The following is an 18,052-nucleotide window of genomic DNA, read 5'->3' as shown; positions in this document are numbered from 1 at the left end:
GGGATGCATGCCGTTTCAGCTCACGCCTGCAGGCAGCCAGAAACCCCGGCGCACGCGGATGTGCGGGCCATCGACCTTCCTGCTTTCGGCTACACCTTGGTGTACACCTGCCACGCGGGCTTCTTCCTTGCAGGTGGCTCTGAACATAGGACGTGCAAGGCAGATATGAAGTGGACGGGGAAGTCACCTGTGTGTAAAAGTAAGTAATTGATCACGGTGTGAAGGCACATTCCTGAGAGCAGGGAGGAGCGTCCCCTGCCCACCAGCAGATGAGCAGCTCTGAGGCCCAGGAGCAGCGGCAGGAGGGGGTGTCCTCAGCCAGCCTCAGCACACTCCGTGTGCCTGAGCTGTGTGTGCCTGGATGTGCATACAGTGAGCGACTGATGTATACCTCAGGGTTACATGGACATAGAGACTTTATAATTTGCTATCTACATTTTAAGCAAAAGAGAAATGCTATGTGGCTGAAGAAAAATATTCTGAGTTAAAAGAAAAAATAATAAACAATATATTCTCAGAAAATGTGCATCTTAAAACTGAAGATGCATAAATAAATATTACCAAGTGTCTGAGAATACATAAGTGAAACTACCTGTGTTTTTGAATCCATAAGCTGTTTGGTGGTGAAGTAGACATTTATATATTCTTAACATTTCCTCTATTTTTTGAAGTTACAAAAGCAATTAGTATGAAAATGATGCTTTAATTACAGATTTGTGTGTTTACAAATGAGAGTAACACGTGGGTCAGAATTGCTGGCAGCAAACCTGTCACATTCTAACCAATGTGGTTTGTGGATCCGCCTTGAGTCTTGGACAGCAGGAAGCAATTTGTGGAGTACATCAGTCTTGGCTTCCTGGAGCACATTGAGAGTCTCAGGTTAAGGATTTTAAAATACACCCCTTTGCCCTTCCCCGTCAGAACAGAAGAATACGAGCTTTTAAAAATCACCATTTGTAGTTTGGCCTGTAAATATAAAAGCTACGAGACACTAAAGTAAGACTAACTCAATAGACCGAATGGACTCCGTCTTCTTCTGTGCCAGAGGATGTGGGGCCCTGGGACACCAGAGGGTTGGAATCCTGGACACCTCAGGTAGCTGGCCCTAGTGTGAGGCGGTGACCCCAGCAGGGTGTCAGAAGGCTGACCCAAGCCACCCTCATTTGCAAGGCTCTCTGTTGTAGCACCTGAGTGGATTTGCCCACGAGGTGGGTGTCAAGACTCCCCCTGTGGAAGGCAGCTCTCCACGACCCACAGGACACTGTTCACACATGGGCCTAAGATGCATACGGATGCAACAGTCGTATTTGGTACATTTAAAAAATCTGGAGAAAGGAAAATTGCTTCAATTTGACATTTTTTTCAAACTTATTAAAAAATAAATGTTTTTGAAAATGATAATTTGTCTTTTTACTTGTAGGTAAAGGAGTGAGAGAAGTTAATGAAACAGTTACTAAAACTCCAGGTTTGTATACCAGAACAGTTATAGATTTCAATCAAATTAAGTGATTTGTTCTCTCCTTATTTTGCACAGTGAAACAATTCTTAGCATTTAAATTTCTGAATCCATTACTCGGGGCAAAGTAGCATTCCGATGGTTTGACACCCCACACCTGCGCAGATTTCTGTTTGATTTGCTGCAGGGGTTTGTGAGTGGAACAACATTGTGTGCAAGGGCAGCCCTGGACATGCTTGCTCACGATTTGCTTCCACAGAGGAGGCAGAGGACAGGCTGAGCCCACGCGTGATATGATGGAGAGCCTTATAAATAGGGTTGCAGTCCTTCCTCTGTGTGAGGGAGCTAGCCCCAACCAAGCATGACAGTGTGCGCTGTCTCCAGAGCAGCTCACACGGGCAACCCCATCTTCCAAGACCTGCATGATCCATGATTTCCATATCTCTGCCTTCCAGCAGGCTCATCATTGAGCAAATGCCCTACACATGGCCTGTCACCATGTGGGGCATTTGCTCAATGCATAGGCAGTGAATCTGAAAGGCGCAGTCCTGATCCTAAGAGAGGGCTTCTGTGTCTGACATCATTTGGCAAGGTGGCTCTGTGTTACGGATTTGGATACTATTTAAATTAAACAAGTATCCCCAAATTAAATTCATTTAAGCCAAGTTTGTTTTTTTTAAGCATAAATAGTCTTTGTAAACATATGAGGTCAATGACTAGTATTTTCCTTACTTGGGTATTAATCCTGGTTTCTTGGACATGATGCTCTATTTTGACATCAGTGTGGAAGGAAACTGGTAATGCTGTGCTGCACAGTCAATTCTTGGGTGAGGCAGATCGCATGATAGAGGACTCTCTCCATCCTACACAATGAAGAGCATAAAATCATCTTTCCTCACTATTTCATTAAAATATCACAAATCAAGTACAAGAATCAATACTATCCAAGCAACACTTTCTTTAACAGAAGGAAATGCAGCATTTCATTGTCATGTGTTTCTTATTTTGTGTTTAACATATTTAAGTATCTACATGTGCTTTTTGTAGGTGCACACATTATTTTCAGGGTAACTTTTCTTCTCTCTGAAGAAGTAAGTGCTAACTAGATACGGTTCTTTATCATGGTGGTCCACACTAGGTTCTTTATCATGGTGGTCCACACTAGGTTCTTTATCATGGTGGTCCACACTAGGTTCTTTATCATGGTGGTCCACACTAGGTTCCTTATCATGGTGGTCCACACTAGGTTCTTTATCATGGTGGTCCACACTAGGTTCTTTATCATGGTGGTCCACACTAGGTTCCTTATCATGGTGGTCCACACTAGCGTGGCTCTGCTATTGGCGGGTGCACTGGCACACTACCCACAGGAACTCAAGTGGCAAGGACCCAAGGAGAATGCTACCCCATGACTGTTGGTCATGTCTGAATACAGAGAGGTGTCTCTGAAGCCCCGGTGCTACCTTAACCTACCCAGTCGGGGATGCCCACTACTGTGAGACACCCTCAGGGCTGGAGGGAAGGGGTGCACACATTAATATTCTCAGCTGAGTGTTACAGAAACCAGTCTTGAGAAGCAATCTGGGCTATTCTAGAGGCTGTTGATTTTAGTAAATTAAACATTGGGGGTTGCCAGTTAAAATCAGGGCCTCTCAGCCATGTCTAAGTGTCAGCGATCTCTAAGTGTCTCAGACTCTTGTGCTGAGACGTCATTTAACTATTATTTGATTGTCTCTACTGAAGCTGGGTTTATGCAGAGACAAGGGGACCTCACTCTGCTCTTGGGCCTCTCCTACTAGGGTCCAGGGACACAGGAGAGTGGCCAATGGGCTGCAACAAGAAGCGGGGACACCGTTGTGACTTCATGATTTCCACTTTATTAGATTTACTGAGAATATTTTTAGAGAGAAGTGAATCATTCTTTCTATCTAGCAACGAATGTGCTTGGATCAGTTCTACTTGCAGGGGACTCGTTTAATTGAATGTTTTGGGTACATCATGAGGAGCTGTACCTCATAAGGGAGAGAACCTTAGTGAAATCCTGATGTGGACCTTTCCATTGTAATACGTTGATGTTTAGGTTGACACTAGGAAAAAGGCAGGGTTTTATACATAATGGCTACCTGAGATGTGGAAGATGAATGTAACACTTTTTATAAATTGTGAAAATAAAGTGTATCAGGAACCTCTGCATGCATTCCTGACCCAGATTCATCTGTTTAAAAGACTCCATGCCTTTTATTTCTGAATTTAGTAGACATACACAAAAAGGCAGCTGAGGCGACACTTCTCCCTGACTAATGTTGGGATGTTTTGCAAAAGGAGACTCGGGTAGAGCAGAAGAGCGTGGGGGAGAGCAGTCAGCTCCACTTGCAAAACAAAGCCCTGAGTGAAGAAAGGCCCCTGTCTTCACAAGCTGGTGCCCTCCACCTGCTGGGAAGCATGAGCTTGTTGAGGGCAGGCGCACCTCACAGATGACATGAGTCAGTCCCTCCAAGTGTGTGTCTTCCAAAGAGCAGACTGGGAGCTAGTGAGGTGTCAGCAGGAGTCCAGGGGGCAGTGAACACTTTCCTACTGAGCACAGGAAAACGACACTAGCCTTGGTAGAACCACCTCCCACGCCCACGCCGTGGAGGTCCGCCTCGCAGGCTCCCGGGCTCCCCTGCCTCCGCAGAGCAGAGCTGTCGCCTGCACAGAGCAAGGGCTGTCTCTTCTGACCACCACGCACACTGTGTGAGCACAGTGCACCAGGCGACCTCCTTGCTGTTGACTCCATCTCTCACTGAGCAGGGTTAGGCCATCTGAGCTTGAAATGTCCAGTCGTCACGTCTGCGTGTGCTGACGGCATCTATTCCCTTCCCTGCAGTTCCTTCGGACGTGTTTTTCGTCAGTTCCGTGTGGAAGGGATATTATGAATATTTAGGAAAAAGACAGCCTGCCACTCTAACCGTTGACTGGTTCAATGCAACCAGCAGCAAGGTGAATGCGACCTTCACGGCAGCCTCGCAGGTGCAGCTGGAATTGACAGGTAGGCGCTGAGGGGCTTGGTCAGGCACCGGGGAGCAGCGGGGCCCTGCCTGTCCCGGGGCTCCTGGGGGGGAAGTGCTTGCTCTTGCTGTGGGGGCTTTGCAAGCACTGGTCTCAGCGGCCCTCCACAGCGATGGCCAGTTGACACAGCTTGCCATGGTCAGTAGTGCAGAGCTCCCACAATGGAGTGCAGAGGGTCAGCAATGTGCACAGCACTGATCCAGGGCCTGACGGTCACATCCAACACACGGCGCTGAATTCCACTGTCTTCAGGTCCTCTAACTCACGTCCTCCTCTCCAGTTTTGTCACCACACGTGAATAAAATGACAATGTTAGTAGGAAAAGAAGCTCTGATTTCTATGCCCGTACATAGGTGCTTCTTAATTTTAAGCATGTCTTACCTATTGTCTTTTTCATTCTCACATAAATCCTATGGTGCAAGTTCCCTTATGTGATATTATATATGACACACATACATGTGTATATATGTATATAAAATATATGTGCGTGTGTGTATATATATTTACTGACTTGAGAGAGAGAGAGAGAGAGAGAGAGAGAGAGAGTTGGTCTCAGGAACGTTAAGTAGCTTGCCTAAAGTGATATGTTAAGTAGTGGTCAGAGGCATAGCTGAACTGACAGTCAGAATCTGAGGCCTGCTAGGAACAGACATGCTCAGCCTCCTTCATGCTTAAATGTAGTGATTTGAACCCCCTTCTTGTAACTAGACACCATTTGCCATAACTGACTCCCAAAGGCTTGAGAGTCTCCCCGAATTACCCACAAGAGGCAGCCCTGATTCTCAACGCCAAGCTGTCTCAAAATGCCACACCTCCCCCCCACAGTGGGTGACATCTTGGGGTCAGGGTCCCCACCCCTCACATCTCACTGTTCTGTCCTTGGATAGGGAACCATGTAAAGTAGCCCACACGCTCTGCACTAGGAAAAAGAAACTGTTCCCCCCTCAGATGTCCGCAGGGTGTGCTCCTGGGCTCGTGGGCTGGTGGCCCCTGGGCTGGGGGGCTAATGGCCCGTGGCCCAGGACCCCACACTCCCTTATGCTTTGCCCATGTGAATGAACACATGACTCAGAGCAGGCACTGAGCCTCTAGTGGTGTCGCAATAAACTAAGGAGCTTTTAAATATTGACACTCCTCAGCTCCAGCCACATAGTGTAGATCTTTCTCCTTACAGAACCAGAGATTTGAACTTTCCCCCAAAGAACGTGCCCCCCGGGGACTCAGTGCCCCCAGACTCTGGATCAGTGTTGGGGGGCCTGTGGTCGCCCCGGGGGACTGAGTCCCAGGACACAGACTCCACACAGCCTGGCTTGAAAGAATGGGTGGGGCAGGAAGGGCAGCGGACACTGTGGTGCCCACTGGGACAGCGGTGGGGTTTGCTGCTGCTGTTTAACCCTCGTCCACTCTCAGGAGGTGGTTGTACCTCTCCTGTGGCGGGAAAAGCCGCCCTCAGAGGGCTGGGCTTGGACACCGGCTCCCTCCTGGTGTCCGCCAGTGGCGCTCTCCTGGCACTTTCCGGATGGATGGCTCCTCTAGGCCCAGTTAGGGGGAGCCCCTGCAGCTTCTCTTGGGAACTCCGCTCCCTTGCCTGCAGGTGGCATGGCGGCAGCCCCTTTATGCAGGCCTGTTTCTGTGCTGGGTTTTCTCCTGCTGCGGTGGGAACTCACTGCAGGCGCAGCCCACCCCCTCAGCAACATGCCAGTCGTTGCCCTCCACCCGGTGTAGCCCGCAGGTGTGATGTCCGTCCCCCGTGCCCCTCTCTGTGGCTGGACCGGCGTCCTTGCTGGCCTCCTGTGCTCCTCCTGCAACAATGGCCCATGGCATCCCTACAAATAGCTGCATTTGTGTTGCGGTTTTGTCTGTTTTTTCTACATATTCCTGCCCTCGAAAGTCAATAAAATATGGATAAAAAATTCTGGATCTTTTAGAAGAATCAAATACACACTGCGGTCCTTCCTGGCCTGGTTCAGTGAGGTGAACCAGGTCCATTAAGGACTCTCACGAGCTGTCAGTGTTTTGGGGGTGGGGAGCACTGAGACTCAAAACTGAACCAGGACTTCTGTTGGGTTTCTGTGAGCTGGGGCCGCGCCTGCTCTTGCTGTGGTCACGTCCGTGGCTACGGTGGCTGCCGGTTGCCCTGAGGATCCTCAGGTGGGACTGACGCCCGTCTTTCCACAGGTGTTTATAAGAAGGAGGAGACCCACCTGCTCCTGAAAGCTTTCCACATTAAAGGCCCCGGAGACATTTTTGTGAGCAAGTTTGAAAACGACAACTGGGGTCTCGATGGCTACGTAAGTGCCACCTGAGGCCTCCTCGCACCCCATGCTCTGGGCAGGGTGGGGCACCCACCTGAGCAGAGAAGTCACTCTGTCCCTGGAGACCTGGTGTCCCTTGGCAGCAGGGCCACTTGACCCCTCATTTTATAGTGGTGGAGACCGAACTCCAAAATGAGAATCACTGGCCAAGAGTAAAGCAGCCGAACGTTCTGCCAAGGACAGAGCAGGGCCTGACCACGGCTCTCCCCGGAGAGCACGCAGCCACCCATTGTAAGGCCACCGTGTGGCTACTCTGGGAGTCCTGAGCCAGCATTCCTTGTGAACAGAGAGCTGGGGAGGTTTCCTTAGCACCTTCTTTGCGAGTCATCTTGCTGTGTCCTGGTCACTGTGTGATAAGGGCACACAGCCTCGTGAGGCATGCAGGCCAATTGCTGTGACCCCGTGAGCCTCCCATGCGGGAGCTGCGACCCCGTGAGCCTCCCATGCGGGAGCTGCGACCCCGTGAGCCTCCCATGCGGGAGCTGCGACCCCGTGAGCCTCCCATGCGGGAGCTGCGACCCCGTGAGCCTCCCATGCGGGAGCTGCGACCCCGTGAGCCTCCCATGCGGGAGCTGCGACCCCGTGAGCCTCCCATGCGGGAGCTGCGACCCCGTGAGCCTCCCATGCGGGAGCTGCGACCACGTGAGCCTCCCATGCGGGAGCTGCGATTATTCATCCGTAGCTCCATCTCCCTGTCACAAGGCAGTTACCACACTGTCCCCTCAGGGGTCGGATTGAGGGGGTCACATGAATGCCAGTTAGTGAAGTCCAGCCTGTATGACTTTCAGTTTCTAACTGTAAATATGTCATAAATGTGGGGTGTGACAGCGACTCGGGACAGCAGTGACACAGGTCACCAGGACCCGCTGGCCTCCTTTTCACATGTCTCCTCCCTGTCCCCACTTACCAGGTGTCCTCAGGACTTGAACGGGGAGGATTCACTTTCCAAGGTGACGTACACGGGAAGGACTTCGGGAAGTTCAAGCTGGAGCGACAAGGTGAGCTGCGCGAGGCCCCCTTCACCCCCGCAGGAGCGCAAAGGACAGGACTCCCAAAGAAACCCCAGCGACACTCAGGAGGGCCTGGCACGTTCACAAACAAGACAAACAAAGCTGGGGGTGATGCACCAGGTACATCACATGTGGGATTAGCATCCTTCTGCATCAAGAAGGTTTAGAATCAAGGGCACAAACAAAGGTGGAACTCAAGTTAAAAATGAGCAACTCTACTACCCTAAGAAAACTAAGGGATGTTAAAAGTAAAAAAAGTCTGTAAATCTACAAAGTATCAATGGTCACGTTCAGTCGCCAGAATGTGTAGCTTAAAGCGTGGTGTTGGCTGATCCCAGGACACTCAAGCGTGCGGTCCTGGGGATGGAGAGTGGACACGCAGGACTGACAGTCCGCTCCTCCGACAGCCTCTCTCCAAAATTTAGGCCTGCAAGTACGAACCCCGTTCTTCCCACGCAGGTGCATCTGCAGGGGCTCCTTCAGTAGTTCAGATAGCTCATGCACGCCACCCATGGGCCACAGGGACGGCTTCAGCTAAGGTGTTGGGGATCAGGTAGGACACGGTGTACTCAGCACCGTGAGTCCAGCGAGTGAGGCCGGCACACAGCAGACCCGTTCACTCCTGGCAGAGCCTCCTGCCTTGCGTGTTCCTTCTCTTCTTCTGATTTTGACCTCAGCGAGGAGATGGGAAGGTGCAAGGCAAGGGCCGCTGCAGTGAATCCTGCCTCACTGATGAGCTGGCCAGGGGATGGAGGAAGAGCTGCGGTTCTGGGAGCCGCTGTGGAGCATGCTACAGCTGCATGCTGAGGGGTCTGCACAGACATGCCCTTCACGGAGCCATAGGCCACGTGCACTAGTGTAGGGGAGACACAGGTTGTATGGGGTTAGCCCTGCGTTCCTGCCAGATGGTTGGAACTACGTGATGCGCGGCTGGAAGAGGCTTCGGACATGCCAATTTATGAAGAGGAAGATTGCCATGCAGAGGCACAGGAGGGCAAAGCTCTGTGGTGTGATCACTGATGCACTCCTTCCCCAGGACCTACCCCGAGCCCAGGGAGGCAAAGGGCAGGTTGCCAGCCTGCCAGGCAGCACCCTGGACAAAGGAAAGCCAACCGTGCAATGCCCTCTTCCACCATTCCAAACGCAGGGTGCCATGGAGCAGAAAAACTTTAAATTATGATGCTAGCAATTAATCGTGATGCCAGGCCATCTTTCAAAGTGAAGTGTGTCGTCTGGGGTCATGGAATAGAGGAACCCCTTAGACCAGCACTAACGATGGGGGACACTTTTCTTTCACCTTGGGCTAGATCCTGAAGCGGCTTGCCCGCCCTCTCTCAGCGGTACAGGCTGTCGTCATTTTCAGGACACACCGCAGGCCCGGGGAGACCCTGTGGAGGGCCAAGTTTACTCACGCAGTGAACCGACCCAGACTGCCATGTGCTGTCACCCATTTTCTTGGCATTACTGTCTTCCTTTTAGCCCAACTAAATAACAGCTTGAATTAACAAGTAATTTTTATCCTCATGTGGTGATAAGCTTATTGTCAGGGAGAACAATTTGCTTCACAAAATAATTTGAATCTCAAACAAGTTTCACATTCAATTAATCAGAAAAGTCTGTTTAAGTAACATTTCAGGAAAAATCATTCATTTAAGAGTGATGGCTACAAACCTATTTTGTGGAGAAAAATAACCATCTGGTTGTCTCTAGTCAGATAAACTAGAAAAAAAATGTATCATCATTAAATGGATTCTGAAGTCCAGTTAATTTGAAGACAACATTAGTGGAAAATCCTGTGTGAAATAATCAACGAAAATTAATTGCCCTATTAAAATCGAATGACTCCCACATACAGAGAAGGAGGGAAGATGTGTGATCATCATGGGTCTGATAACTCACCTCCATCCAGAGGGCAAAGGACTCCCACTCCACAAACAGAGGAAGATACCTAACCACCTGCAGGGCAGAGGCTTGAGTGGACTGTTCTCTGAACATTTGCCAATGACCAACAAATGCCCGATAAACCCACACATGGCCCATGACAGCCAGAACCACCAGGGGACTTCACCCTCTCCAGCCACAGGAACAAGTGGTGACTATTCCACCCACCCAAGTCCGACGTCCAGGGTGAAGGCTCCCCTTGGCTTGACTCTGTCCCGTGCCCATCCCGTGAGTGCTCAGGTTTAGCGAGAAAAGCTACCTGTCATTTCCCTTTGCATGAAGCAACTTCAGGCAATGAGGCCAAATACATTTAAAAAGTATTTAATTATAAATATTATATAATTATTTCTTTATATTTTATAAAGAAACTCTTCAAGAACCAACAGCTGTCTTTGGCAATTGACAGGGAACCGGTGTTGGCTGCTCTGTTTTCCCCTGGTCTGTCTCAGAGTGTGCAAGCACCGGCTCTGCAGACCAGGGCGAAGGGTGGAGCCTGCGCAGCCTCTGAGCTGCTGGCCACAGACTTCCCTCCTTCTGGGCACAGTGCATGGCTCAGCACTTCTCTTGGCCCCATGCAAACTTGCACTGTGACGTCCAGCTGCAGCTTCCCTTCAGTCCAAGACTTTGGAGAATCTCAGGAAACAGCACCTCTCTCTACATAGACAACAGATGTTTGTTAGGTATTCCTATGTGCACAAAACTATCACTCAAACAAAGGGTGCCTAGTGCCCTTCATCTCCCTCACGTCTGCACTGGGAGGCTCCTTCACAGCCTCCTCGGCTGTAGGTAAGGGATTGCCAGGCAGCTTTTGTATGTTGGTCATTAAAATGGACATTGAATCTCCAGAAAGAGTGTCAGTTAGATTCCAGCAGGAAGGAAATCCCTGCTTCTCACAGAGTTTGTGATCACTGATGAAATTTATCAGGCACATCGCTTTGCTTAAGTCTGGTATGGTAACTGCACATTTTAACCCCTCTTGTCTTCCAGATCCCCTGGGCTCTGGTGAAGACCCCTCGAACCAGTACCACGGCACCAGCAGCGGCTCAGTGGCAGCTGCCATCCTGGTTCCTTTCTTCGCTCTCATTTTATCAGGGTTTGCATTTTACCTCTACAAACACAGGTACTGGAGCAGCGTGGTCTATTCACAAATGTGCAGAGTGTGAAGTGTTGGTGTGAGCCACGGCGTGCACTTGGATTTCGCGCATGTGTGTTCTGCATTGCTATGCTAGGAGTGCTGTGTGCCAAGGATTTGTGTTGCTGGTTTCTTTTCCTTTGCTTGTTAGCTGTCCTACTGTGTCAGCAGGTCACATCTGAGTAATCGGCTTTAAGAGAATAGGCTGAGAGGGGGCCTATATTCCTTGACTTGGCCTTCAACCTTCCTCCAGAAGGGGAAATGATGCGCCCCGTGACCACATTCCACCCCACACATCTGTAACTCATGAATTGTTGAGCAATCTATTCCTTTAGCAGGCAAAAGTTGAGATCTTAACACACACTGAACAATATCATACTCACCATCCCTCTAGAATGTTCTGGGTATTTATTAATTTTTAAATACTGGTTAATTGAAAAGTGTCAGAACTTGGAGTAAAACAATTTTATTGAATGGAATCCTTTCATTGGAGTCAATGTGGATGCATTTCAAAGGAAGGAAGGAAGGAAGGGAGGAAGGAAGGAAGGAAGGAAGGAAGGAAGGAAGGGAGGGAGGGAGGCAGGGAAGGAAGGAAGGAAGTTGAAGAGTGATTATAAAGTTCTTGATGTCCATGGGAATAATATGATACTCTGAGGAATCTGGTTTATGCAAAATCATTCTAATCTACTGAATGAAAAGTATCATTCCCTGAAACTAACAACAAAATGTAGCAATCCTCTGGAACGAGGTTAAAGTATGTTAGTTATGCCAAATATCAATTTATAAGACACACATATTTTCACTTAATTCTGGTTAAAACAAAATAAACTTAGTCCAAGGAAGGTACATTTTAGTAACTTGTAGGGCAAATTTTTAAATATGTGTTTTCCTATAATTTAAAAAATCTATACAAAATAGTAAGAAGGTTGCTTCACAGTTGCATTGCACAAACAGTTTGCAGGTATACTAGCAGCACCTCTGGTTGGTAAAGTCTGTATTTTAAAAACACAGCCCAGTAAAAGAAATCTCAAGTGGTATTTACAAAATTATAGATTGGTGGGCTGGAGTGTAGCTTGGTGACTTTGCATGCACTTTAAATGCCCAGCACATACACAAAAATGATTGGCACAACTTTAATTATTATTATTGTTTTTTATTTTGAAGAAAAAATATCCTGAGCTGGTGTGGTGTCACATTTGTGTAATTCCAGAGACTTGGGAGGATGTGGCAGGAGGATTACAAATTTGAGGCCAGCCTCAGGAACTTAACCAGATCCTGTCTCAAATAATTTTTAAAAGGTCTGAGGATGTAGTTCAGTGGTAAAGACCCCCCGGGTTCAATCTCCAGAACCTCCCTTTAAAAAAGCAAGGGAAAAAACATCCTGTGCACCCCGGTCTGGTGAGCCTTCCACTTGGGATTCTGCTCCTCTGCTGGTGTAAGAGTCAGTGCAGACACTCGGGCCACAGCCGCATCCCACTCAATGCAGGGGTAGGAAGAGTTTAAATTGATGTATCTCTTTCACAAGGTCCACTAGGCACTGTCACATCCCTGGGGACACAGACAGCACTGATAATTCACACAGACTTGCCTTTGCTGGTGTGGCATCCACGCCACCCCAGGGAGAGGGTCAGCTCCATTAGAGCAGAGTCCCTGACCTTCTTGCCACCCAGTGGTGAGAGTCCTCTGTACCCTCCGCCAGCCCACGAGTCCCGTCAGATGGTGCCCCACACGTCAGAGAGCAGGCTTTGTTGTGGCTCAGAGATGCAAGCCTTCCTACGGGCCCAAGCATCTCCCGTCCTGTGGCAGGTTGACCCCGCACAGTAAGCGTGGCTGTGTCAGGTAAAAGGACTTCCAGTGGCGGGGTATCCAGTGCACACCACAGCTCTTGTCTGTCCACCTGCTCGTGCTCCGTGGCTGAGTGTCTAGGTGGAGGCCACGCAGGGACAGCCTCAGACTCTCCGCGGTGCCTGGGTTCTCTGTGGTCTGACGCCTCCGTGGCGGGTGGGGCCCTGGAGGTCATCCTGACTGCCCACCCACCCCAGGCTGCTTTCTGGGGCTGGGAGGCCCCTCTCGCTCACTGCTCCCCAAGGGCACCGTGGGCACTGTGGCCTACAGCTCTGTGGTCACCTTTCTGGGTTCTTGGCCCCAGCCAAGCCCTGGGCTCCCTCCCCCGCCTTCTCGGCACCGTCCTTGGGGGCGGCCCGTGTGTCTCCTGGGAGAACCCGGCCTCGTGTCGCTGAGCCTCTGTTGCTCCCTGTGAGCTGGAAGCTGTCCCTTGGTCAGGCCCTGGTGTCACTCAGCGCCTGGAGGCCGTCCTGGTTTCCCTCCCCCGAGCCCAGGGCGTCCCCCAGGTCCGGCTCCACTCTCCCCCCAGCCTTTGGCTGCCTGAGCGCCTCTAGGTTCAGTGTCGGTGACGACTCTGACTCCTGGGCCTGTTGAAATCGACATTTTGCTGATGGAAACCCATTTTCTGAGGTCACACACTTTTTATCTGTCTTTCTCCTAATGAACACGTTGTAACTTGAGAGAAAATCAACAGAAACTCACTCAAACAGAAGTTTCTTCACATCCAGTGGCCCCTGGCTCTTGGCTGGCTTGGCTCTGGGAGTCCTGTTGAACTGGACTTCTGTCCTCACACCGACACGCTGTCCTCTGCAGTTTCCCTGGAATAAGGAGAACAGATGAGGAGGCCAGGCCCTCGTGTTCAGATCTCTTCAGTCTAAACACCCTCAACGCCTGTATCAGGGTATATGTGTGGGGGGGACTCTTTTCACCACCAAATATAGAGATATTTTAATAATAAGGGTAGTTTTGTTTCTAAAAACAGACTAATTTTTAACTCACTTAAGAAAAAGTCAAACTTTCAAAATAAATAAATTTGGTGAATTTAAAAAGTCTCCAGGGCTGGGCACCCCATAGATGGACATCATTCTTTTCATCGTTACTGCATAGTAACAAAGTTCATTGGCTTCCCGAGAACTTGTAACTGCTCAGGGACAGATGACTGACCAGACCAGACCCCACTGGCCTCTAGCCAGGAAGAGCATCCCAAGGAGCATTCCTAGGAAGCACCAATAATCATTTGATTTTGGAAATTGCTTCCATTTTTTAAGCTCTATTATAATCCCAACTATTAATGTGTGTGTGTGTGTGTGTGTGTGTGTGTGTGTGTGTGTGTGTGGTGCTGGGGGTTGAACCCAGGGACTTGTGCAAGCGAGGCAAACACTCTACCAACTGAGCTGTATCTGCTGCCCCCAACCTTCAATTCTTTTTTGAAGTCAGCTCTGGTAAGTGAGCAGGTGCCCCCCCCCGGCCCCCATCTTGCACACACCACTTCCTGTGCCTGTGGGCCCCTCCCACCCCCAGCCTGGCTGATTGGCCTCTGTGACTGACGTCAGCCCCTCACTGTGCACTCTCTCTCTTCCCTGCAGAACAAGACCGAAAGTTCAGTACAATGGCTATGCCGGGCACGAGAACAGCAATGGACAGGCGTCGTTTGAAAACCCCATGTACGACACAAACTTAAAGCCCACAGAAGCGAAGGCTGTGCGGTTCGACACCACTCTGAACACAGTCTGCACAGTGGTATAGCCCTCAGTGCGCCAGGGCTGACCCATAGCCATACCTCTGACGGACAAGCGGTGATTCCTTTGGTGCCATAGACCACTCTCCCTTCTCTCTTGCTTTGCTGCAGCGTCCTTTCCCATTCTCCACCGGTGTACGTGCAGCGGGGATTCCACTCCCATGTGGCGGGGTCTTCTGAGGATCAAACTTCAAACACATCTCATTCCACACGTGGATTCGAAGCGCCTGGCTGCAGCGGCTCCAACCAAGGTCTCTCCAGGGAGCCTGCCGAGGCCCGCAGACACGCGGAGCTCCACGCTTCAGTGTGGCCGGGAGGCCTTTCAGTGCAACCTTCTGGCACGTGAATACACCCCTCGGGCGCGGTGACAAAGTGGTAGCACCATGTCGCGTGTTGTTTGTTTTCTTTTCCACCCCCGTGGACACGAATACTCTGAAAAGGAAAGGCTTCCTCCAGGGGACAGCTCTCTGATAGATGCACACACCCACCGATGCTCCACTCTGCCTCCCCGAGGTCTGAGGAGCGCCACGGCCCCACGGCAACCCCGAGTGTCCATCACTAGGCACATCCGCACACTTCCCAGTCAGCTTCCTACTGCAGAATTTTTGATGCACAATTTTTTGCACTAGTGTGTTAGGAATGACTAAGATTCTGATAACTATTTACACAGGGTTTACACACACTGTCCACTGTATATAAGCATCCTTTCATGTTGTGAAACTGGACACCCCGTCAGTTGAGTAGGAGTAAGGGGGCTGGCCGCAGGGGCCGGGTCTCCCAGGGAAACGCAGTACTGGAGAGGTCTGTTTTGTCATGGCTTCCATTAGCTCCATTTATGTGCTGAACTCATCAAAGATGTCCAACAAGGAAAAAGAGGCCTTTGATTTCCCGTGTCCCCCAGCACCGTTGTCCCCCAGTCCCTGTCCGTCATGCACTTCCTGGCAGAGGTTTCTGTTTGCCGTGTACAGATGTGAATAGTAATTTATTTAGGTGGCTCGTGGCTCGTGGGCCGGCTCCCGGCAGCCCGCCCCGCAGTGCTGGCTCCTCTTTCTCTGTGACGTCCCTCTCTGGTATCGCACTGGAAGTCGGACACCAGAGTCGCACCCTGGGCTCAGCGGGAATCGTTCAGGATCAAACACTAAGTGTCCCTTTGCGGGAAGGGAAGTGCACGCGTTTCCTCAGGACCCTCCGTCCCACGGGTTGGTTTTCCATTTGCTTCACACTTTAGGGTTCCAGACAGATCATCTCATGACTTTCAGGCTACATCCCATTGTAGGAGACCATAAACCACACGATCAGTAGAGCAGTCTCCGCTTCCCGAGGCGGATGAGATCAAAACCATGGGTAGGAGATGTGACCAGGAGAATGTGGTGTGAGAAATTCCAAGTGAAGATCATGTTTATTTTTATTTATACTTGTTTGATAAAAGTATTTTTGAAAAGATGATGCTTATTTTATTATTTGATGTTTAGTACATGTCCCACCTGTCGAGGATTTCCCCTCTGCACAGTGGCAGTGTCAGGGTGTGGCACTGGCCCCCGGCTTGCTGTGGGGTGCACATCCATGCTAGCGTTAGGACTGACGCGTCTGCCTGGCCGCTGACCGTTTCAGCGCAGGACTTCACCATGAAACACAGAAGGGACCCAGCAGGACACTGCTCATTCTCTGAAAGTCACGCATCCTGGTCTGAGCACTCGGTAGGTCTCGCACTCGGCTCCCTGGGCTCTGTTGCCAGGGGAGGGCGCACCTGCGCTGGGGCTCCCTGGCCTCCGCTGGCTGCCTTGCTTCGGGCTCCATGTTTTTGGGCTCAGTCTGTCCTTCCGTGGCCAAGCTGGCTGCTTTCCCAGAGATTGCTTTGCAGATGGGGATCCTCCCGTGGTTCTTCTGGGCAGGTTGGCGGAAGTCGGGAGGAGCCGTGCTCCTCACACATACTGGACTAAAGAACAGACAGTGTCCCAGTGCGAGGCTCGCTGTGTGCAGGGGAGAAGAGGTCACTCTATATATACTAGGTGTATATACATATATATATATATATATATTGTACATATCTCAGTCTGGGTCATTCAAACGAGGTGCAAAGTGCTGACTTCAGAGTCTGAATCAATGTCTCTGTCCCCACATCCCTGACTGCCTGCTGGTCAATGACGTCATGAAGTCCTGATGACAGGGCGTGCAGACACACAAGAAACCACATATCAGATTAGCACTGTTTTCCTTTGTGTGCACGATCAAACTGTCCTATGGTTGCCAGTTTGGAGCATGTTGTTTGACACCAACAGACAAAAATGGAGTGACTTTCAGGTGAGAATCTGCCCAGTCTCCGCTGGGGTGTGTGCGGTGCTTCCCGGGTCTCTGCGGGCGCCAGGTCAGGCCGCACGTGCACAGTGAGGGCTAGAGGACTTCCCGCAGGACCGCAGGCAGGGAGGCCGCGAGCTGCGAAGGTCATGTGCTTCAAAGCTGTTTAAACTGCTGCTTGTCTCACACATCTTGCCTTCCTTCAGGCTAGCTGCAATAATTTTTTTCTTCTGTAAAATATTTTGTACACAACAACAAAAAAGCTCTTATAAAAAGGGGAAAAAGAAAGCTGGCATTATGATCAGGAAAACCCACGTCATCGCCACCCCACCCCGCCGTCCCTCCACACGCTGCTGTCACGAAGTAGGTGCGAAGACCTTTTTGTACAGAGATATATTTTTTATGAAGAATTTGTAAAATTATTAAATATGCTGTAATTTTTTGATTAATGTAGGTAAATTGTTAAAAAAATAAATGTTTTTACAATACAAAACTGTAATTTTCCCAATAATGTAAAATGTACCATCTCTAGCTGATCTCCGGTTCCTGTCCTATTCCACACGTATCAATATTAAAGTGGCCTGTTAAAATGAACAGTATCTTTTTTGTCAAAAACTATAAAAAGTGTAATATAGCCTGTGCAATGCCACCTATCTTTAAAGCAAATCAGAGTTCTAATTAAATATTTAATTTTAGATTTCTACTTTTCGTGTGAATTTGTTTTCGCTTTAATCTCTACATAATTCTGCTGTTGGGGAGGGAAAGAATGGAGCTTGGTTAAAAGGCTTTGATGTTCCTGGAACCAAGGTCATAGTTTCCCAAGACTTCCACATCGGGGAACCCGTGAAACACAGCAGTGATGTTGAAGTGACATGACAGCCAAAGTCAAGGTGGTGGGCCTGATTTCTGTTTCATTTGGGAAGTCTTTCTGTGAACCGGAAAATGACCGGCAAAGAGATCATAGACAGATCTATCTAACAGCAAACTGAGCACCAGCCTTAAGGGAGGTGCCCCCAGAAAACCCTCCCACGGCAGTTGTCCCCCGTTCCTGTCTCGGCAGAGTGCTTTGCCCAACCTCAGAGGTCCACCAAGCCAGTGCTTGCGTTAAACTGAGCTAGGCACTGATTTTCCTGAAGTCAAACGAAGATCAGACAAAAATGAAAAAGAGCCCGATGCTGTCTTCAGAGTAATGCAGACTTGCTATGCAACTGGCACTCGGTCATCTGGGCCCTGATCTGTACTTAGCTGACAATGGTTGAAGACCTGCTGCAT

The 18,052-nt window shown here is 49.8% G+C and overlaps 1 protein-coding gene across 2 annotated transcripts in view; it reads left to right on the top strand.

Moving 5' to 3' along the window:
• The window catches only part of Csmd1 (CUB and Sushi multiple domains 1), a 1,629,066-nt gene extending 1,611,591 nt beyond the window's left edge, over positions 1-17,475 (top strand). Inside the window, exons 64-70 of one of the 2 annotated variants that reach the window (XM_040292008.2) lie at positions 20-199; positions 1,421-1,465; positions 4,323-4,484; positions 6,683-6,795; positions 7,730-7,817; positions 10,758-10,890; positions 14,334-17,475. In XM_040292008.2, coding sequence (XP_040147942.1) covers positions 20-199; positions 1,421-1,465; positions 4,323-4,484; positions 6,683-6,795; positions 7,730-7,817; positions 10,758-10,890; positions 14,334-14,493 — 881 coding nt within the window. In that variant the 3' untranslated portion in view covers positions 14,494-17,475. The remainder of the gene's footprint in view (positions 1-19; positions 200-1,420; positions 1,466-4,322; positions 4,485-6,682; positions 6,796-7,729; positions 7,818-10,757; positions 10,891-14,333) is intronic. The other variant, XM_040292009.2, reaches the window with a different exon arrangement.
• Positions 17,476-18,052: the final 577 nt, after the last annotated feature.

This window comes from Ictidomys tridecemlineatus, chromosome 14 (assembly GCF_052094955.1).
Source record: "Ictidomys tridecemlineatus isolate mIctTri1 chromosome 14, mIctTri1.hap1, whole genome shotgun sequence".
In the NCBI taxonomy this organism is placed as follows: Eukaryota; Metazoa; Chordata; class Mammalia; order Rodentia; family Sciuridae; genus Ictidomys; species Ictidomys tridecemlineatus.
The sequence above is the reverse complement of the archived record's forward strand: the minus strand, read 5'-3'. Positions and strand labels throughout refer to the sequence as shown.